The sequence below is a fragment of the Amblyomma mixtum genome, chromosome 6, assembly GCF_055824585.1.
Source record: "Amblyomma mixtum isolate Tamu chromosome 6, ASM5582458v1, whole genome shotgun sequence".
NCBI lineage: Eukaryota > Metazoa > Arthropoda > Arachnida > Ixodida > Ixodidae > Amblyomma > Amblyomma mixtum.
Genome location: NC_143017.1, coordinates 107,041,742 through 107,064,199, shown reverse-complemented (window position 1 = coordinate 107,064,199; position 22,458 = coordinate 107,041,742). Strand labels below are relative to the sequence as shown.

Here is a 22,458-nt window from a genome sequence, read left to right as displayed (position 1 = left end):
CATCCGCCTTGCTCATCCGCCTTGCTCATCCGTAAATTGGTTTCTGAGGAAAGGAAATGTATCTGTCTCGTATATCTCAGTGGACACCTGAACCTCACTAATGGGAAGGGAGGAAGATGGGAGTGAACGAAGTCACCTTATTCACTAGATGCGCCTTTGTTCATTCCAAACCATCGAGCTGGCATGGCTGAGTGGTTAGCGTGCTGGCACTCCAGAGACCCTGGTTCGATTACCCAACCCGACCAATTTCTTACTCGGTTTAATTTATTTTTATGGTCTGACTAGACAGGTTAATTAGGCTAATTGGTTAATTAACTAATTAACTAAACTCAGTCCCACTTACTTGGAGCATCACTATACCATCTCTTTAACTGGTTGCATGGTTACTAGCCAAAGTTCAATTGGCCCCGTTTGAAATTCGCGCACTGTGACGTCACGACCATTTCGACTTAATTGAAAAGCGTGACATTTCTGTCGACAACTCCTGCTTCCAACATGAGGCATTAAAGGCTTCTTCCGCCTTAATAGAAAGCACTGCTTACTGGCAGCCTTCTCTCCTCGAACCGTCTACACTCACACTCTGCAAAACAATGACTGAAATATGACAAGGCCACAAGCATAACATGCAGTCCCCGAGACCACATGGCAAGCAGTATGCTATGCATGAAAACTTTTACACCGAGTATTTGTCGCAGAGGGCCTTTACTCTTATTGATATACAGCACTTCTCCAATCCCTTGAGAAGCTACTGGTGAAGTTAAGGACTTTAATTCAGATAAATGCACTGGTCTCACAGAGACTGAGAGCTGCTATAATGTGCAGGGTTTACATAGGCCCCTGTAATCTAACATACATTTAAAAAGCCCTCCTGAGCCAGCAAACAGGTAGTTAAACAATTATTCATAATTCTACTGCTTTTTCATCAGACCAGAGATAACACAGAGCAAAGATTCAAAAAGATTGGATTCTTTCAAAAATAAAAACGCAAAGTAAGTAGCATTATGTGCAAAAAGCAAGATGACATGAGCTACCAAAATGGCCCCAGAAATTGCTCAGTCCGAACTCTTCGAAACAATTGGCACACTACTAAGCTGCCCATATGTGACTTTGTTCAAGTGGCTGCAATGGAGAACAGAAGTGATAACGTTCCACACACCTGTATTGTGCATGGATGCTGATACCATGAAGATATGACAAAACAGAAGTGATAACGTTCCACACACCTGTATTGTGCATGGATGCTGATACCATGAAGATATGACAAAACAGAAGTGATAACGTTCCACACACCTGTATTGTGCATAGATGCTGATACCATGAAGATATGACAAAACAGAAGTGATAACGTTCCACACACCTGTATTGTGCATGGATGCTGATACCATGAAGATATGACAAAACAGAAGTGATAACGTTCCACACACCTGTATTGTGCATGGATGCTGATACCATGAAGATATGACAACCTCCATTAAGGCAGACGCAGCGAGGCACAAGTGATCAAGCAACTCGGCCTGCTTCGTACACAAACGACATCGTTTCAGTGTTACAGATAAGAGCTTCACCTGCAACAGGAATCAACATATTGTTAATCTCAATGCTGCACATAATGTGTGCAAAAAAGTGAGTCATGCGTCATGGATATTAAGGGAGTAATTACTTCTTAGCGTCCATCCCAGCACAGTCATACAGCTATACAGCTCAACCAGAAACTTCGCAGTTGAGGAAAAATTCGTCCTAGTTCGGGGTTCGAACCCGGGACCACCACCTCACCAGAGCAGTCGCTCTACTAACTGAGCTAATTGGGCAGGCTAGTGTATGGTAGGGAAAAAGCAAGCTGATCAACAACTCAAAGTGGGAAAGTTGCTGTTCCAATGTTTTAGAGGAATCCCCAAGGTGGAGTAGATTAGCAATAAATAAGGGAGTAATTAACTATTAGCATCAACCCAATTGCAGCCGTACAGCTACAATGGAAAGCCAAGACGAATTTTTTCTTCAACTACAAAGCTTCTGAGGAGGCTGTATAGCTTTCCATTGCATCCGTATGGCAGTGCTTCGGTGGATGCTAATGAGTGATTAATCCCTTATTACAAATCCACTCCACCTTGGAAAATTCCCCTAAACTGGACCATTCCTCATTGATGCAGAAGATGATTCCACCATAGCATCAGCAAAGCAGGTGTTTTCCATTTTTCAACATTGATGCAGATAAACAAGGCACTTCAAAAGTGGTGATGCCACAAAGCAAAGAGAACTGATGCCAAGAACACAGGCAAGCAGACTTGGGCTTCAGACTCAACTGAACATCTCATTATTCGATGGAATTCCTGACCTGCAGCCCTCAACTGCGGAGTACTGCACCCCCACACACATTCATCCTGCAGGATGTTTAAGCAGCAGAAAATACACAATCCTGTCAATACTTTAACGTTGTGGTTTCCTACCAACAATTGCATTCACAATATCAACTAATGCATTTTAATGATAAAAATTATTATGTACAGTCAGGCCGGAATGAAACGCGAACAGAGCATGTCAAGAAAACAAAATATTTTACCTGTCTACTTTCAGCTGAAGTGTACAACTAGCCTGATTCATGTGTCTGAGTAAAGGGCCTACTGAAATGCATAATCGAAAATAGGTTGTAAAGGAATATGTCGCTGCAAAGCAGAAATGTACGACATATGCGTGTTCGCGTTTCATTCTGGCCTGACTGTACACCTGGCTGTACATTAATAATTTGGCTGAAGCCAGATTAAGAAATCTGACTGCAGATTTCTCTTTGCGAGATGTCACGGATCTGTCATTACGGAGATGCAAAAGCAGACTCTCACTGACAGCAACACAAGGACTGGTAGTGGGGTTTAATAACATCCCTAAGCAACACATGGGCTACGAAGGATGCCATAGCAGAGGACTTAAATGCACTAGTGTAACTGCTTATGTTAGGCAAAATCAGAGCTGTCTCTCGTTCCGTGCACTTGGGCACTACTAGAATTAAGTCTAGTTTTCTGGCCGCATGGCTCCATTTGCACCATCTGTGTACATCAAAGAACTCATATGAATGACGCACATCAAATGGAACTATTACTGTATGGCATAGACATATGCACAATCATCATATGACGTCTTATGGTTCTATACTACTGATGTACGAGATTGTGCAAGTGCCGATAGCAACAACACCCAAAAAATTTTTCTTCATTCACTGTGCTTGTGTCTGTTCTAATGTCGAAAGCAACCATTTCTGAAAATTTGAACAGAGACCCAAAGCAATCTGTGCAGGCAAACAAATGCTGCAGACTCACCACTGCCGGAAGCTTTAAGGCCAGAGTACTCTGTGGTGCCTTCTGGACCAGAGCAATCATTGTTTCCAGCAAACACTCAGTATGCTTTATCTTTGGAAGCCGTTCAAGTTCCTTTTGAATTGCCTGCACAGTACATGGTCAAAGGCTTACAAATGCTGCCAGTTTTCTCTCGCATGCTTGCTAAGATGCATACAGCAAACTGTTAATTCAGTAGAATCCTGCCATTGCGTTTTCCAATGGACCACAGAAAAAAAAAAATGCACCAGCCGGTAAATGTAGTAGCTAGGAAGCACGCGTGAAAAAAATGTACACTGTTGTTTGCCTTTCTTTTTTCTTCCAGTAAGGGCAGCATGTTTTTCTGGAATTTGCAAGGCTCTCACAGTTGTTGTTGTTGTTAGTGGCTACATGTACAGAATATCTTAGATGCCCTGCAATGGCTCTTCCTCTGCTTGAGCAGTTGTTGGTGGAAGGCTACACGAAGAGGGTTAAGTGCGAGCATGCTTCTGTTCTGTTTTCGCAGCAATGGCTTTAATCCCACACAATCCTCGTCTACTGGAACATAGACATAGTGTTTTTAAGCCCTAGGCGACAAGGCAAACACGGATCACAGAAACTTGCCTCAGAGCCAACCCACGCAAACTGTATCTCGAATAGTACTGCATTTGCCACGGCATAGTTTGTGTTTCGTGCCTTAAGTCGTTTACACTCACGCTGCACCGGCGATGGAACTGCACCAACAGCCACAGCAAGGATTACGGCGCCCATAAGTGCGCTCAGCAGTGCCAGTGTGGGTGCAACGAGCCGGAAGCCACTGAACGCGGCAGAGGCCAACCATAGCTGTTCGGTGCACGCTATAAGTAGGCTGTAAAAATGCCAGCATGTGGTAAACCACTACTGAGAGGCCACACTTGTGACGCAGCATGTGGGAATGCTGCCACAGTAGCAACGCGACAGCCGAGTCTGTATTGCATGGGTATCTATGGAAGCATAGACAGAAGTGGCTTGCGAGAACAAAGCAGCCGCAAAAATGACCAGGGAGCATATCATCGGGGTTCTACTGTATTAGATACGGGTAAGAAATGTGGTCATATATGTTACATTCAAGGGAAAAGTGGCAACACTACAACTGCAATGGCAGCATTGATGAGCAAGTAAGCACAAATTAATGCAGTAATTCAAATGCAGTGTTGATCACATATTGTATGTGCGCGGAACAAAAAGGTGTCAACTAGCTTAACAGATATGCACTTCAGCATTACTGTACAGCCATGAATATTACTTCTTATGTTGCTTTCATGAAGAGTGGCACACCAGAAGTGAACCTTTTCTAATCATTATTTGCATGTGGACTAACACCCAGCAGATGCTTTTCCAGTCTAGCGTCAGCTATCAAGCTACCAGTGCACTGCTTTTAGTAGTATTCTTTTAAATTTTTTGGATTTCAACACTCTGCCACCATTACAAAGGTCAACACGTTCGGTGTGCAGCAGAAGAACATATGACACGGTTGGGCAATGTTTGGAGGCGGTGCACACTCCTACAAGCTAATAATAGAGCAAGTTAAAACAGAAACACAGGACTGAACACAAACAAAACAATAGACGCAAATATCAACACCAAATGTTTGCTTGAAATATTATATTTGTGCCAAACTGCTTTACATCAACACATGGTAGTTGGTGTTCATGTTCACTGCTTTTCCATGTCTAGTCCTACATCCATATGTTTCTTTACCGCACATTAGGCTTCTAAAGCTGTATGACAAATTTTCACAAGGCAGCAATTTATCACAGGCACTTATACCCGTGCCACACGGACAGATTTAGTGCCATTAAGTGCTTACTGCCTTAAGTTTTAATGGCATTCGTGCGGTGCCACCCGCATAAATTTAATGGCATTAGCCTTACTGCCATTCGCGACCTACTGAGTTCGCCACAACTCATTCGCCCGTGCAATGTGTACTCTCGTTCCCATTCCACACGTAGAAAAGCATGCAGCTTTGTCAGTTACAACTGCCTAGCCCACTATAAAATGGTTAATTCTTAACTTTCAGCCAGATGAGGCACCTAAACCGCATTTTCGATGCGAAGAGCGCCATTTTAACCAGCCTTATTGACTGGTACTCTCGACTTATGCGCTGACATGCGAGTTTATGGCTACTTTTTCGACTTGTAAAGCAGGAACAGCCGTATTCTCTGGAAAATCATTTTTACATTACACTTGAACATCATTCCCGATATATTCTGCTCATTAGGAATGTTTATATTAAGACGAAACTTTTGACTACCTTGCAAGCGTTATCGTCACCGTCACTTTCGATAATGGCATTAAAAGTGGACGTGTAGCACCAACTCCGAAAATAATGGCATTAACAAACTTAAGGCCTTAAGCATTTACTGCCATTTCTTGTGCGCGTGTGGCACGGGTATTACAAGCAAGAATAAATTGCACAATAAAAAGAATGTCATGTGGTAAAAATGATGCCTCTATCTCTGTAGAAAACGGACGTTTTACAAAATTCTGTGAGGGGGGTGGGGGCATTCATGGTTGTGCCTTTTCAAGTCTTCTGGGTAGCAAGGAACAATAGAGAATAAAATTTGTATCACCTGCCCTCATGCCGTTGGGGGGGCCACTGCCCCCCTTGCCTACCCTCTGTGCACGCCTACGCTTATAGGTGATGAGATACATGAAAAAAACTGCGACATAATCGCTGTTTTGTCGTTTTTGTTCACTACAATGCTAAAGCCAACCGGCCTCACAAGCCGGAATGACAACGAATATAGAAGTAGCGATAACATTGCAGTTTTTTCATGCTTCACGTGACCTATAAGTACACTTTGACATCACAGCCATTTTCTGCTGTTGAAACTGAAACCGCACGACAAAAAAAAATGCGATCATAAATTGTTTAGCAGTCGTAAGCAAATACCACGCGGTGATTCATGCATAGTGGTGTCTTTCGCATCACTGTAGAGAAGAAAATATGCAATCAAAATTATTTTTTTTTTTTTTATTGGGGTTTAACGTCCCGAAGCAACTTAGGCTATGAGGGACGCTGTAGTGAAGGGCTCCGGAAATTTCGACCACCTGGGGTTCTTTAATGTGCACTGACATCGCACAGCACACGGGCCTCTAGAATTTCGCCTTCATCGAAATTCAGCCGCCACAGCCGGGATCGAACCCGCGTCTTTCGGGTCAGCAGCCGAGCACCATAATCACTGGGCCACCGCGGCGGCGCGCAATCAAAATTAGGTGCCTATACACCTTTAACAAGGAACCATGATATATTCATCAGGTCATTTACAGTTAATGTGTTAATGTACTACTTTCATGAAAGAAATATATGACAAATATTAACTAGTAGTGCAGGGTGACAACTGCCACGCGTATCTCGGGCAGCTTAGATACTGGGCAATGAAACAGACCGTTAACATTCATAACATAAACATGTTCAGATAAGCACCGTCTGCACAGATGCCACTTACAAGAAGAAAAGTAGCAAGAAAGCATTTCTTGCAGTACAGTAGGCAGTGTACTGTGCTGGATGTTAAGCTCCAGGCAAAATAACTTTCTTTCAGCAATAAAAAATGACACGACAACACAGGGATACCAAGCTGTACAGACGTCCTCACACATATCTGGAGCGGTTGGATGTCACGCTCTCTTGTGCATTAATAACAATAACCACTCCCTGGCAGGTCCGATACTGCTTTTAAAGCCGTGAAGACTTAAACACAATCGATGGGAATGATTACCCACGATAAGATCAAGCTTCGAGACGCAGTCCACAGGCAACTGGCGCACGAGTACTCCCCGGTGCACCGTTCGAGCGCTCTAGACAGGTGTGTGGACACCTGTTTGCTTAGAGACACAACAAAGTAGGCAAGACGAGCAAACGGGAAGGGCTTCAATTAAACACTGCCTCGAATATAAAATATACCACCACATTACCAGTAAGAATGAATCCTGGATAACCACAGCAACTTCGAGGGGCTGCATATCCGCGACCAATGACCGCAGTGTGTCCCAAAGAGCAGCAGCTTCATCGCTTGTCAACTTCGAGCTAGCATAAAAAGGGAGGAGACACGCCGATCATCCGATTAGTGAAGTTTAACACATATCGTTATTGGACACTGGCGACGAAATAGGCAAGCATATCTGCTCCTTGGAGTATCTCACCTTTGCCGCGACTCAATTGTCCGACAGATCCACGACACAATGATCTCTCGTTTCTGAGGAATGTATACAGGAGAGCGAAGCGCCAGTTGAACCAGCTCGATGCTCCGTTCTACGCTGTTATTTGTGAGCTCGTACAGCAACGCTGATTGGGAAGGAGGAATTAAATCAAAGTAAAATGAAGTCATCAATTCACTGGAAGCTCAACGCTGTCACTGTTGTACCAGATCTCAGTCGCATTACTTACAGTTCGCAAGAGCCATATTGTGTCAAATCTGATTCTGGAAATAGCATATTAAAAAAACCACAATCAAGATTCCGGGCAACGAAAAGGAATTCTGCAACAACCATTCAGAAGCAATGTAATAAGTACTACATACACCGAGAGACTGACACCGTTGACACTGCGAAGCTCAGACGGGAGGAAACGAAGAGCAATCACTGCGTCTTCTCGTAGCGAGGATGGACACAAAGTTGACAACGTTGCATATCATACTACTTTAAACCCGATTAGGGACTTTACCTGCTTTAGCAAGCAGTAAACAGAAACACGTGCGCCCACAGCACCGCGCTACATGCGGCCGCTCTTGCTACTCATGACCATGGATGTATCGTTACAGCCATGGTGGCCATGGTTACGGCGCTCCCTGAAACCTCCATGAATGATGATGATGTGTGGCTGTCTCCTACGTAATGGATGAGTTCAAACTTTGCGCCTAGGAGAGCCTAGGAGAGAGCCTTAAAGATGCACCAGGATGCCGAAATTATTCGTAGACCTTCCCTTTTATCCTCTTTCAGTATCACCTTCCTCCCTTCTGTCATAGAGCAGTTGAGGTGTCCACCACACCAGGCTGCTTCGCACGCCGAGGTTGAGGCATGATTGCGGTGTCCACCAAGATTGCGCCTTTTCTTTCATCGTGACCAATTTTTTGGCGCTCCATATACTCACCGCGGTGGCTCATTGGTTAAGGCGCTCGTCTACGGAGCCGGAGTACCTGAGGATCCGGGTTCGAACCCCACCGCGGCTGCCGAGGCGAAAGCAAAAGGCGCCCGTGTGCTGTGCGATGTCAGTGCACGCTTAAGATCTCCAGGTGGTCGAAATTATTCCGGAGCCCTCCACTAAGGCACATCTTTCTTCCTTTCTTCTTTTACTCCCTCTTTTATCCCTTCCTTACGGCGCGGTTCAGGCTTCCACCGAGATATGAGGTACCTGCGCCATTTCCTTTCCCCAAAACCAAATTTGAATTTTTTGGCGCTGCATGTAAGTTCCCGATATTATCGATATGCAAAGATCCGGATCACGAAAGGGAAATAACTAGACTAATAAGAACGAGGTGGAGCTCTCCGGTTCTCTCAGATCACGAATGGCAGTTTACCAATATTCCTCGAGGGAAAAGTCTTTCTAGTACTCACCTATGGGGCTGAAATATGGAGGCTAACGAAAAGGGTTAAAATTAAATTGAGGACAACGCAGCGAGCAATGGAAAGGCAAATGACAGAGTTGGTCAGAACGCGATGGGTTTAGACGGGACATGTAACGCGAAGGCAAGAAATGGATACAAGAGAAGGCAAGCGTAGTGGCGGCAGATGAGTTGAAGTTTGCAGGGCTAAGGGCCGTCGTACGATCGTTTTTTGTGCTGATTCGCAAGCATGTGGACGCCGGAGCGCGCAGGCCAGACAGGACCAGACAGAGCTAGGTGTAGGAGAGGCCTTCGTCCTGCAGTGGACGCAGTCAGGCTAGTGATGATGACGCTCTAAACGGAGTCTGCTTCCTCAAGCGCGGTTACGCAATAAGTTACGCAGGTGCGGTTACGCACTTTCACACTGCAAGCCCTCTAATAAAAAAAATTCTCGCAGTGCAGTGGGATCTTTTCCCCCTTTCATTGCTTTTAGTGCAAAAGCACTACTCCAGACTTACCAACCTCGAGCAAGAATAGTGTCGTGTCTTTTGCCAATGGGAGTACAGTGGGAGATGCAGTGATTGAACTAGTTCCTGTGCTCTCCTCAGAAGGTGTTTCAGAGCCCCTTTAAGGCAGAGCACAACTCTTTAACCACCAAATTAATTTTAAAAAATATGCCAAAATTGCCATATTGTTGGCAATATTTGGCGAAAATGAGTAATGACAGGTTTAAAACGCACGTTAAAAGTGCGAAACGTGTTTCATGGCCAACCACCACCCCCTAGGGCTGAAAATTACAATCAACGCAGCTGCCGACCATACCTGAAATTTGGCAGAGGGAGTAGCACAGAATCGTGCCAGACGAGTGTGACTCATCATTGGCGATATTGGTACAATCTCCCATGATGAGTACAGCTCGGGGTTGGTGGTTAAAGGGTTAAGTGTTTAAGTGTTAACTCCAATTGAAGAATGAATACATGCTTTCGCTCGTCTACTCAGTTTAGCTATGTTAAACCCCTACTTTTTTTTTCATTCTCCTACAATTAAGTACTGTGAGGCAATGCCTGGCAAAAAAAATTTGCCATGCAGCAAGGCACGGTGAACTGATGCACAATAAATACCAACAGCATTCATCCTTGTGCGTCTTCGAACCAATCTCAATTCGTGCTGTTTTACTCATTGGATTACCAACTCGCCCAAGCTTCTGTTTTAAGACTTCATGACGCAGCAGGTGTACAGAGCAAAGCTTTATTGAGGTGAATCACGTTAAATACATACATATGCATGTCATACTCTCAAGACCTTGCTGAAGGGTTTGGTTTGGCCTCATTTTCATTATCATTGCCATCAAGGTTTAGGTTCGGATACAACTTTGCTACTTTACCATCCCCGTTCAATCGCCCAGCAAACTCCACGTGCCTCCTAGCGTTCTCTGTGCTAACCTTGTTTCTCCAGAGTTGCAAAAGAGACACAGAGCCTAGCATGTCTCCATTAAGGCTACTAGTCCGTGCTTTCTTTGTCAAAGGAGGTTTACAAGCTCCTTCATCCACTTTATCTGTGTCTCCAAACTTTCCTTCCCGCCAGCTCAAATCAACCTCCGACCACTTCCCTTCACCTTTTTCATCCTTTACCGACAACCCTTTTTCTGGCGGCTTTTTGATGCCCACAACACCCCCTTTTGAGTTATTTCCGCTAGCATCACTATCAGCTGGTTTCCTGCACTCCAAGAGGCAGTCCAAAATGACATTGTGCTCAGCTGTCGCACAGTGCATACGGATGTAGTTCTCCAGCTCATTCCACATAGTTCGATACTGTTCTTCACGCTTGGGTCCTTTCCCTCGCATCCCGATGGTAGGCACTGGCAGTGATGTCCCTTTGCTTTCCATGCTAACTAGCAGGTAGATGACCTTCTTGCACTCAATTATCTCTTCTGGTGTCAAGGTCTCCTTGGTGATCAACGTGAGAAGGGGATCCAGTTGTGAGGCCATGTTGAATATGGTTGTGTGACTAATGACCATCGGCCAATACTGAGTGAGCCTTTGCAGTCGCTTCAGGGCACGCTCAATAGGTACCTCATGGCGATCATTTGGGCTGACATTGAAGGGGGCAAGCTTGTTGTCTTTCATAAATTCACCAAAGTCATTGATTCTATAGTCGGTCACTCGGCCACCGCAACCCTCACTGATGGAAGGTGGGTCTTCCAGTGTAGACCGCCCTGTACCCAACGTGTGAATATAGATCTCACCACCATGACTAGCAAGCATGTGAGACATCACTTTGGAACCAGACTTTCTCGGCATTTCGAGCATCACCGCTCGGCCGCTGAGGAGAAAGTTTGTGAGGCAAGATGACGGCCTGCTGTTGATGTCAACAGGGGTGATCCTGTAAGCTCCTGTGCAGTACTGCAGTTCCACACTGTTCGAGCGGGGTGTGCACCATTTTAGCGTGACTGTCTCGTACGTCTGTCCCTCTTTCACGGTGCTCACGTGCACGCCCTCCGTGTTACTGAAACCAGTCTTAAAGAGCTCCGTGTGCGCAGCAGCAGGGTGGAGAAGCTCGACGTCGTAATTCGCAGAGGAGTTTGCATTCTGTTCCTCCTTCATGGGGATGCCAGTGACTGTTGTGGAGGCAAGGTTGTAGTGCACCTGGACCAGGTAGCCCAACTTAAGTGCTAAGTGCCGCCCTGACCGGCACCTGTGCACTTCGCTGCTAAGAATGGACCCTACCTCACGCTTTGCAACTCCCGTTATTTCCAATTCCTTGTTGACAGGACACGTAAGAATAATGACCAGCTCGCATTTGTGCACGGGCATAAGACAGTCGGATCCAGATGCAAGCTTGTTATGCTCTGTGAGCAAGTTGTAAAACCGCTCCTCTAAGGTGCGTATCTCGGCGTCCGTTTTCATTGAAGTGATGCACACGATGCGGCCTCTGTTGACCATCTTCCCAGCCGTCTCGGTGAGAGACGTGCGGCACTCGTGTTGTGTTTCACTGCACTCGCAGAGGGCTTCTATAGCAGCAGTGAGTCCAGTGAGAATGTTGTAGTCCTTCGCAGCCCCGCTTTCTGAAGGCGCACCGACCTGAGCCATAACAGCCATCATGTATGTCATGCTCTGGTCCTCCTGCATCCACGAGTTCAGGTGGCGGCCAGAAGTGCCGCTGACGATGAATCTAATGAGTTTATTTGTGGGAAAGACGTCCCACACGACGCGACAGTACTCAAACGCTGCTTCGACACTGCATGTCCAAAGCGACTTCGAGATGGGAGCCAATGGGATGATGCCGGGCTGCCGCGTCTTCGTGAAAATGTCGAACTCTATGTGCTGCTGGCAAGACGTTAAGAAGTACGGGCTGTGATCGAGCACGAACACTGTCTTGTGGCTGACTGGAAACGTCATGGTGAACTTTCACACAGTTCGAAACTTAAAGCAAGGAACACGACGATCCAACTCCGCAGTCGTTTCACGGCATTTCGATGCTATGTGGTAGTGCGGTTGCTGCATACCGTCGATGCACGCCACCGCCACGTTTGTTTTCGTTTTGTTTCGTCTGCCATATTTGCGGTTTCAGCCAGCGTATTCTGCAAGGTATTCTGTATTGAAGCTGCTTAGGGCTGGAAAACTAAATTTGATCTTTTTTTTATTTTACTTGATTGCACAGCTCAACACTTAATATTACTTTTCATACCAAACAGCTAAGAAAATAAAATGCCAAAAAGTGCGCTTTTAAGCCATTCGAGCCAATCACAGCCGTATCCGTATCCACATGGCTGACAACTAGAAGCTGAAACTGCGGAAATGAGTTAGGGCGTTGTGAACATCAGTTAAGTTTTCATCTTAATTAATTTGGGGACGGTTATATGGATACAAGCCTTTGTTCGTAGCTACTCTTTCTGAATATCGGTGTTTTTCACACGATGAGCACGACATCTCTCCCTAAGCCTCCAGGCGGGTGAGCGGATCACTCAAATGTGTCATTCAGCTTTGACGTCTACTTCGCTCTGCAAAACAATTGTGAATTTTTTAAAAATTTAATTTCGCAGGACCGTGAAGATATACACCGGTGCTGTTGTGACGGCAGAATGCGAAATAAAAGGAGACGTGACAATCGGTCCGTGCCTGCAGCCATTACTTTGAAATCAGCAATTTTCGGCAATGCTGGCTGGTCCTTCCAGACTTAACACACTTTTTTAATGCAGGAAGTCGCACGATTGTTCACCCTGCTGCTCACATTATCGCTGAGGCTGGACCTATTATTATCGGAGACAACAACCTGATTGAAGAGCAAGTCTATATTGTCAACAGGTGTTGTATTTTGATCCTTCTTCGTAGAAGCCATGTGCTCGATGGTTTTGCTTATCGTCTTTTTTATTCATGCTGATAATGTTACATACACACGTAATATTGGAGGTAATCGTAATAATTGTAGCGGTCAAGTGTAGTGAAAAGCTGGGGAAGGGTGCTCGACAGTTATTTGGGACGCGTTTGCACAGCCTACCAGGCAAGAACGCAGCAGCATCAACAGAAAAATATGGTTTACACATTGTAAAACCTGTTTTTCTATACTGCGTGAACTGAAAGTGTTTTGGAAGAGCATTCCAGTGTAGGCAATAAAAACATTGCCTTTTGAATTAGAACATCTAATTTGTGCGTGGCTTTTGTAGAGCACCTCACTTGCTTGTATTATGAAGCAGTGGTGCAGCAGACCTGTGCTTTTCCGTATTGTATACAGTTATTATGTACAAACACGGTTTCGTTACGCATTTCTGCTAACTTTTTTTCGGTTTCATCGCAGGAGAAAGGAGGGGGACCCACCTGATTCTGAGATTGTGATGACAATTGGAAACAACAATGTTTTTGAAGTGGGAAGTTGTATCCTTTTTGTGTGGTATTGTGCAAGGGTACGAAGTTTGTTTTGAAGCTCTTGTGCCGTCGTGGTCCCTTCTTCTTCATCTTTTTGGCTGTTCTTGACCATGAATGCTTTGAAGAGTTCTAAGCTTAATGCTGTTACTGTTATTGTCATGCTATCATTGTTGTTGTGGTCGTAAACCGTCTTTTTACCCTTTCCGTTGTTTCATATTGCCTAAGTACTGATGCTTGGGGATATGCAGTTGAAGTGTCTTGCTTGGTCACATCTGGGCAAAAAGCTAGGAGAATGTATGTACTTCCATATCAGTTTGCATAAAGGATATTAAACTGAGGAAAGGCAAGCAGCTCTGCTCTGACCATGGTGCACTCCTAGAGGCCTCCATTTCTCACACTTAGGCTCTAAAAAAAAAAAAAAATACACCTCTAGAAAGAGTGCATGGACAGTCTTGACATACTTTGTAGGGGGCTTCTGCAGCATAGGAACCTGGCACCCTTGTGATCTTAAACGGATGCTGAGATCAAATTGAAATTGGTCAGTATCGACTCAATACTACCTTTTGATGACAAAAAGTCTGCTTGCACTGAAAATGGCGCTTTTATAAACTAGAACAAACCAAAACACGAAATGCAGGCATCGCTTCCACCGGCCATTTTCACTAACAAACTATGATCACTGCGACAGTTTTTGCATGTTGATCTCTGTGGCTAGGTAAGGATTGCTACAGAATCATTTTTGTTATTTATGTCATAAATTTGAATTCAGTGGGTGGAAAATTGTTCTGTTTTTAGATCCAATTTTCTGAGTGATAAATACATTTCTTGTAGCCAAACAAACGTCAGCATGACAACGATGAGCTACATAGTTGATTGTAACTGAAAAAAAGTTGACGGAGTCTCTGATGGAGCTCAGTGTCTCTTTTGTGTTCACTGTGTCCTAGCTGAATTATTTCCTGAATCTTTTTTTTTTGTTACCTGTCCTTTGCATTTGAAGTAAGGTTTATTTGGTTCAGCCGAATGCTTTACAGGTATTATTCTAATTGAACTCAGGTTTATTTGTTTCAGCCATATGCTTTACAGGTATTATTGCAATTGAACTCAGGTTTATTTATTTCAGCCATATGTTTTGCAGGTATTATTGCCTTGACTTTATCATACTCAGATTCTGAATCACTTGTAATTGGAAACAATAATGTCCTGGAATCAAAAAGTAAGTATGACCAGAAGCATTTCATACCATACCTGTCATTCATGAATCATGGCTTGGTACAAGTGGGACACGTTAAGTGAGGCTGCAAGTATCGGTTGGTAATTTTAATAATTTGAGACATCTGGCAATCTGGCTAACAGTGTAGGTGTGCAGGTGTGCTTGTATGTGTCCAGGGGTATATTATGCCTTTAGTATTGCCTGAAATGATGAAACAAATCTTAAAACAGTGTTGAAACAAAAGAAACAAATTTTGCATGTACTGCTTGATTTGAAAAGACCCTTGGTTTATTTTTTTTTATCTCGGTGGAGGTGCAGTCGGCTGTGTACTCTGGACTTAGAAGGTGCAGCTGCTTTTTTGAGGCATTGACTGGCGAGCGTTTTTTTGTAGCGCCTGATTGTCATGACAGTTCTTCTCAGACAGTCATCCATTTCTATCACAGACGGTTATTTTAGATGCCCATTCGGCAAAGGTCAACCGGGAAATCATAGAGGTCAAACATATCATGAGATTAGGTGAAGAATGTGTCAGTGACCCTTCCATTGCTTTAACAGATAATGAGGTTAGATTTCTTGAATGGGGCATGTGTAGGGGGCTGTCATGACATGGTTTTTGGTTTTTGATGGTTGTTTGGTTTTGGTGCTGCTTGGCTTGGATATATTCTGTGTTTTCCTCAATAAATGTTAGTTGCGAGTCAGCGCTCGTCCTGTTTGCTCTTCGTCCTCGTCTTTAGCGCTGTTTATTCATTATGTCTTCTTTTGCAGTGGCAAGGAGCCTGAGCATACTCTGCATGTCATTTTCCTTTAATATGGAGCCCTGAATGTTACCCTAAAAAGACTAAGCTAGGTGGAAAGATGCTTTTTTTTGTTTAGTTTTGGTATGACTCTGATGAAGAGCTAACACTATTATGAAGGCAGTTGCCAAAGTGAGGCAAAGCAAATGTAGGTGTTAGTGCCCTTTTCTTTTTTAATGGGCAAATTGTTTGTCTGCACCATTGATGTCTATTTGTTTGCCATTCTTTGACTAGAGGCATTTTTATTGTTAACATTTGCCCCCAGGTTGACTTAAAGAAAATTGGAATGTATCATGACAAAGGTCATGTGATATGCCCTTAGTAAAGTTGTGATCATAAATTTACAGCTTCTTTTGTGCTTGTTGCACTACTGGCACTGCAGTATTGTGTTTGGTGCAGAGCTCAGGCTTACAGAGCTTGGAAAATTAGTTTGACTGTGGTACTACATTGTCATGGCGATACACTGGCTACACTCATCACTGAGGTTCCATAGCGTTCAAAGAACAGATCCAGATTTTCTATTTCTTCATGTCTTTTGTCTCTATTTTTTGGTGTGTGGTAAGCTCTTGATGGTGAAACTGTTTTTTAGGCAAACTGGGAAGATACACAGAGTTGACAAGTGGCTGTGTCATTGGGGCCATGTGTGAAGTCAGCACCCATGAGAAGCTCAAGGAAAATACAGTGGTGTACGGCCGCACTTGTGAGAGGAGAATCCAGAATGAGAAGCCTGCGGTGAGTGAGGAATAGTGCTATGCGGTTTCAGTCGGAAGCTAAACAAGGTTTATAAAACCTTCATAGCTAAGAATTGCAGTCCTGGCCCTGAGTTTGTACTTAGTGGGCACTGCCAGATTAGGTTCCTTACCACACAACCACATAGTGGACTCCCGCACACAGTTCCACACAGTGGACTTCAAGCTTTTTAATTTTTCCCAGGGCGGTCTGGCAGTGGTGGCTGCTTCTGTATTGCTTATAATATAAGAGGGCCTTCAGTCCTCTAATTCCGGACAACCCTTCTGAATGCATAGCAATCACCTGAATCCTGCATACTCATTGAATTTGTGGCACATCTATTGGATCTGCTTTTGGCTTTTACGTGTCTTGTCTGCTCTATTTTTTCTCTTTGCCGAATTCTTCTCGTGCTATTCCATCTCCAGGGCAGCAATATTTGAATGCAGTTTCCTCTAACTAGTCAACACGAGGCGTTAAGTGTGTGCTTGGCCATTTTCCTTGTACGCACTGATGTATAACCATATTTTGTTAAGTGGAACGCTGGCTCTCATGTTTTTTTTTGTCCTTTCCTGTTGCATCGAAATTCGAATTTCTGCAATGAAGACTCAGACACTGCAGCTTGACTTCTTGACCAAGGTCCTTCCGAACTACCACTACTTCTGGAAACCATCCAAAGGGGAGCAAGTTCTTCAGCAGCTGAAGAAGCAGTGAAGGAACACTTCATCAAACACTGTGGTTTATTTTTATGGCAGCCCATCAGAGGCAGTTAAAGGTAGAATGCTGGATGGAATAAAGTAACTTATCTAATTTGAGCATGTATGTCTGTGTAGTTCCATCTTCTGCTCAAAAGTTCATCGCCCGAAGGCAGGTTTCTGCATGGACTGACTGCTTTGAGCAGCACTGTACAATCATTCGCTCAATAAGTTGGTCAAATACTTAGCAGAATCCCCTCTAAATCTCTACTTTCATACTGACCAAGTATGACATTGCCGTCGCGGCGGCTCAGTGGTTATGGCTCTTTGCTGCTGACACGAAAGATGCGGGTTCGATCCCGGCCGCGTTGGTTGAATTTCGATGGAGGTGAAATTCTAGAGGCACGTGTACTGTGCGATGTCAGTGCATGTTAAAAAAACCCCAGGTGGTCGAAATTTCCGGAGCCCTTCACTACGACATCCCTCATAGCCTGAGTTGCTTTGGGACATTAAACCCCAATAAACTAATAAAGCAATACTGACCAAGTATTAGCCTGATGAGCAAAATGCTTAATTGAGCGTTCAAATCTTGTACTGTGCCACTTGCATGACAAAGATGTTTCTTGCCGTTAGTAGTGGTTTCAGTACTTTGTGTGAATGGTAAATGCTACGAAATTTTGTCATGTTCATACTGTTGGTAAAAAAATTAATTTCAGGAAGTCTACCTCAGTGTGAAGTAATCAGGGTCGACATCTTAAATGATTAGAGACTCATGAGAGTTGAATAAGCTCGAGCTGCAATATTTCTTCCAGAAGGATGATCCGTAAACAGAACTGATTATGCACAGCGTTGCTTACATGCAGTGAAGCATTTTATTTGTAATGGAAGAGCATCATTAAAAAGAATCAGAATGATGCGCTAGTGAAAAATAATGTCATGTTATCTTACTGTAGATAATGTAAGCTAATAACATATATGCCATTGATTGGATTCCTTGGTCAAAATCTTTAAGAAATGGAAAATTGGTGTTGAGGAAGTGACAGGCGCAGTAGCTAATTTCTGGGTGGACATCTCAACTGCGCCGTGAGAGAAGGGAGTAAGGTGGAGGTGACAGAACAAAGAGAGGTGCTGTAGTGGAGGGCTGCAGAATAATTTCGGCCACTTGAGGTATCGCAGAGCATAGGATAAGAGATGCATTCAAATGCACAGCATGCTCTGAAAAACTGGTAGCATTGAATCCCTTGAAACATTTCCTAGCCTTTAGTATGTACAGGTGAATAGCAACCTTTACCTCCTGATTCTTGGCCGATTCACCAGTGTGGGTATGTGCCATCTGTTCAAAGGCTAACAGCAACAACAACAACAACTACCAGAAGCAGCTCCATATCTTACCCGAATATGAAGGGACTTGCTTGTCCATATGGTGTGGTAGAACACTAGCTGGTTGGAGGTGAAACACATGGCACCCATTTGGCTGAAGCCTGAAAGTGCTCTTAGTTCATCCTTGCACCCATTGTAATTCAGCTTGGGATCTATAAGAGTGGCAACGTGGGCAACACGGGCACTGTGCAGAGTGGCTTTGGGCTAACGCTGGTCATTGTGTCAACCTGCCTGAAAATTTGGACTAGAACTGCCTGGTCATACTGCTGGTGCTCTTTCTTTGTTTCCACTGGATCTCCAAGGTCGTAGGTTAGAACATTATTAGTCTGTGGAATGCACTTTGGAAAGCAACGCGATGGTATAACTAATTCATATTGCTTTTCTCATGTTTCTTGAGTGTTTAATACAAATATCTTATGCTCTATATTGGTGTGATGTGGCTGTTCGCACCCTTATCTCACGGAATTTTATAGTATGGTTGTACAGTGAAACCACCGGTCATAACAATATACCGGATATAACAATGGTCAGTCGCGGCATCTTCAGCTTTACCATTTCTGCTATGGTAAAATAAACCGCTTATAGCAATGCTGTGCGTCAGAGCACATTATCGGTTATAACATATGGTCATTGATTGTCAACTTGAAAGAAAAAAAACATGGAAACGCTACAGCCGCACCAGCAAAACCACGCTTACAGCACATAAGCGCGTGCATGGTGCCGGCCGACGGACCGAGCCGGCGCAGCGACGCATCGAAAGCGAAAGAACCCGTGACCACGCACTCGGAGACACCGCCACCTGGCGCGCCGAGGACCCTCGCTTGTCGCGGCGACGCAGGCAGGAGAAACGACGGACGCGTTCCCCCTGTGCGAAAGGCCCATGTAGAGAAGAAAGTAGGGAGATTTGGTGGAGCAGTTCATTATTGACGTTTCTGATGGGTACTCGCAGGAACAAAACGCGCCGGTGCGTTTTTATTTGTTTTTGCATGCATTCTGCACTACGGCTGCTACCAGAGCACGTGCGTTGTCCAATCTTCCCCTGTTCTTCACTAACTTGGCCACGTCTCCCGCTCGCGGATTTCACCTGGGCCAGCTAATGCGTGTTGGTGCATTGGCCACGTGCGCCATATGTGCTCTTAATCAGTTGGTGCGGTGTATAGTGAACTAGAATACTTTCACTAGAACTAGAACTCTAGTACACTATGGAATTCTAGAATTCTAGTACACTATAGTGCGGTGCACGCGCGTTGCCAGCGTGGTTTTTCTCCTGTCAGCGGTCACCGTACCCTTGGTTCTGCAAGCTTCTTGGATTTCCCGGAAAGCCGGATTAATTGATGCCAGTGGCGCGAAGGTGTGCGAAGCTCCCGCCGGCGCAATGATGACGGTGCTTTGGTCATCAGTGAACGGTGATAATTTCGGCATATCGAGTCGAAGGATTCTTGTACACTGATGACGCAGACATGACGAATGAAGACCTTACCGACGAGGCGATCATGACAGCTGTCACCGGCGTGGACAACAACAAACAGGAACCTTTGCAAGTTGTGGTGTACGGTGAAAGCTCGTTAATTCGACCAATACACATTCGAAAATCCGGATAATTCGAACTGCCAGCACAGTCCTGGCCAACACCCATGTAAGTATATGGCATCGTACGCTCGGTAATTCGGACATTACGGGTCTCGCATCGGTTACTTGGAATGAGCTCCCAAAGAGGGCTGCGCCCAGGTAAGACTAGCGCGGCAGCGATCGACCGAATAGCACTGTTGAAACCCGAATTATATGCTGCAGTGTCATCCGTGCACCTCAGACGTGCATACATGGAGGAAAGAAAGAAAAGGTTTCCTTCCTCCATGCGTGCGTACAACGCCAGGCATGACGATGAACGCACGGCCCTGTCTTGAAATCAGTCAGACCGCGTAGTTTCGGTTTCGCATTTCTGAGCTTCGCGCAAGCCCGTATCAGCACGCTAACCGAGCCCTGCTGTGCGCCGTTTCAGACGCTGATTGACGCAATCGTATTCGTCTGCGTGGTTCCTTCTGCGCCGAAACTGCGCGCTCGTCACGTGCCACTCTCTCTGTTTGTGCAGTGAAGCCTCCTCACACGCGACGCTGCCGCTTGTGAGGGGTGTGACGCAGTAGCACTGGAGCTCCAGCGCTACCGCGTCGCACCGCGAGATTGTCGGGGAGCCCCTTACCACTTTTTAGCAGTCTTGCTTTTATGCACCCGGCAGTATGCAATCAATAAAGCAATTATGAAAAATGCGAAAAATAATCATTGTCCCGTCATTCTCATCTGAAAAGCAAGCAACCATTGCCCAGTCTTCTGCCAAATAAATATTCCGTGATGCAATCGGTTCTTGCTAGTTTTTCAAGATCATTCGGTAATTTAAGCATTTTTCCGGCCTCCTGAATTTCGAATTAACGAGCTTTTACATTCTGGGTTTTTTGCGCAAAAGACACGACACAAAAGAAACGAGGTAGGCAGGACAAGCGCTTACTAACAACTCAGGTGTTTATTGACGGAACATTTGCTTAAAAACAGCAGCTGCTCTTATCAAACAAGAATAGGGAAAGAAGAGACTTCGCATACATATATATCAGATCAGCACAGATCCCATCATCGCACGAGTGAATGCATGTTTCGAGCTCTAATTCTGCTCAAGATAACTGATTTCTTTTTTTGAGAGCAAAATTGAAGGATTGCTGACACACGAGTTACCCGATTTTCCTATCTCATTAGCCTCAATTATCTCTCTTCCAAGTTGTGTCTTGCACCGGCGCAGTACTGACGTTTTTTCGAGCGCGGGAGTGCAGTTGCGGCAATTCCGAATATGGTCAATCATTTTGCTACCTGACTTGTTATTGACATCTCTTGCGTGCTCCCTCAGCCTTTCATTAAGGCACCTGCCAGTTTGGCCAATGTACTGCTTACCACAGGCAAGCGGTATCGAGTACACAACGCTCTTTTTACAGGCCACGAATCGCTGCTGGTGCCGCTTCGAACAAGCGACAGCCGCATCCTCCGCATTCACTCTCTTGCAAATCCTGGAGAGTTTTTCAGGAGCGTTAAAAACCACTCTAACACCAGCCCTAGCACCGATCTTCTGAATATTATGCGAGATTCCGTGAATGTACGGAATAACCGCCACTTCCGGTCAATTTGATCGGGTATGCTGGCTGGTTTCTTCAGCAGGTTCTCGGCAGTTGATGCCAGCGAGGCCGGCTGGCAGCCTGCGCTCGAAAGGCGCTGCAACTGGATTTCAAAGCTGCGTCCTACCAAATGCAGTAGGGCTTGCTCAGAGCGTTGGAAAGGCACGATTTCACAATGCCTCGTTTTACGGCTTTGGAGTGTGCCGAGCTTAAGGGAAGCAGGGGCTTGTTGCCTCTGGGCTCAAAGGCCCAACATACGTGTTCACTTGAAAAATGAAGCCCTATATCTAAAAACCTGATGAAATTATCTTCCGGTAACTCGTACGTCAATTCTAATGGAGCTAGGCACTCTGCAAACGTCGTTATATGCTTATGTACACTAGCCGAAAAAGATTCTTTGTCACAATCCACGAACACAATGAAATCATCAACAAATCTAAAAACCTTTAAAACGTTAGTGTCGCGAAGGCAGTTATGCAGCATCTTGTCACGTGTCGCTGAAAATATGTCACTAAGACATGGTGCTAGGCACGATCCAATGCATACTCCTTGTTTCTGAATGAATGTCATATCTTTCCACTGCGCGTACGTGGAAGTCGCGTACATTGTTAACAGTTCGACGAAGTTGTCAACCGATAAACCTGCATTATTTTGGAAGGCTGTTGCACCATGGCTGTCAATACAATCGCGGACATTTTTTAAGAGATAATCGTGAGGTATGGAATAATACAAGTCCTTTATATCTACTGACAGGG

General features: G+C 44.8%; 3 protein-coding genes across 6 annotated transcripts in view; 1 reads left to right on the top strand and 2 right to left on the bottom strand.

The window, feature by feature from the left end:
* The window catches only part of LOC149339953 (unhealthy ribosome biogenesis protein 2 homolog), a 51,895-nt gene extending 43,820 nt beyond the window's left edge, over nt 1-8,075 (bottom strand). The window contains exons 1-6 of one of the 4 annotated variants that reach the window (XM_089548672.1): nt 7,865-8,069; nt 7,732-7,765; nt 7,488-7,629; nt 7,260-7,371; nt 3,309-3,431; nt 1,425-1,565 (exon numbers count right to left, since the gene is read on the bottom strand). In XM_089548672.1, the coding sequence (XP_089404798.1) occupies nt 1,425-1,565; nt 3,309-3,431; nt 7,260-7,371; nt 7,488-7,629; nt 7,732-7,747 (534 nt within the window). In that variant the 5' untranslated portion in view covers nt 7,748-7,765; nt 7,865-8,069. Of the gene's footprint in view, nt 1-1,424; nt 1,566-3,308; nt 3,432-7,259; nt 7,372-7,487; nt 7,630-7,731; nt 7,766-7,864 lie in introns of all 4 variants that reach the window. The other 3 variants (XM_089548673.1, XM_089548674.1, XM_089548676.1) reach the window with 3 other exon arrangements.
* Nucleotides 8,076-10,116: 2,041 nt separating this feature from the next.
* asun (integrator complex subunit 13 asun) lies at nt 10,117-12,428 on the bottom strand. The gene has a single exon (XM_089548671.1). The coding sequence runs from the start codon at nt 12,280-12,282 to the stop codon at nt 10,180-10,182; it is 2,103 nt and encodes a 700-aa protein (XP_089404797.1). The 5' UTR covers nt 12,283-12,428; the 3' UTR covers nt 10,117-10,179.
* A 202-nt stretch (nt 12,429-12,630) lies between these two features.
* Nucleotides 12,631-17,291, top strand: DCTN6-p27 (dynactin subunit 6). The gene is made up of 7 exons (XM_089548670.1): nt 12,631-12,835; nt 12,927-12,994; nt 13,083-13,188; nt 13,679-13,755; nt 14,912-14,959; nt 16,340-16,482; nt 17,083-17,291. The coding sequence occupies exons 1-7, from the start codon at nt 12,801-12,803 to the stop codon at nt 17,188-17,190; spliced, it is 585 nt and encodes a 194-aa protein (XP_089404796.1). The 5' UTR covers nt 12,631-12,800; the 3' UTR covers nt 17,191-17,291.
* The last annotated feature ends 5,167 nt before the right edge of the window (nt 17,292-22,458 follow it).

What these genes read in the sequence shown, in the direction of transcription:
- asun (XM_089548671.1), bottom strand. Translation starts at nt 12,282, where the DNA reads ATGACGTTTCCAGTCAGCCACAAGACAGTGTTCGTGCTCGATCACAGC.
- DCTN6-p27 (XM_089548670.1), top strand. Translation starts at nt 12,801, where the DNA reads ATGAGCACGACATCTCTCCCTAAGCCTCCAGGCGG. An exon ending in AAAAGGAGACGTGACAATCG is followed by an intron (nt 12,995 to 13,082) that starts GTCCGTGCCTGC and finishes TTTTTAATGCAG; the next exon opens with GAAGTCGCACGATTGTTCAC. An exon ending in TGTTTTTGAAGTGGGAAGTT is followed by an intron (nt 13,756 to 14,911) that starts GTATCCTTTTTG and finishes TATCATACTCAG; the next exon opens with ATTCTGAATCACTTGTAATT.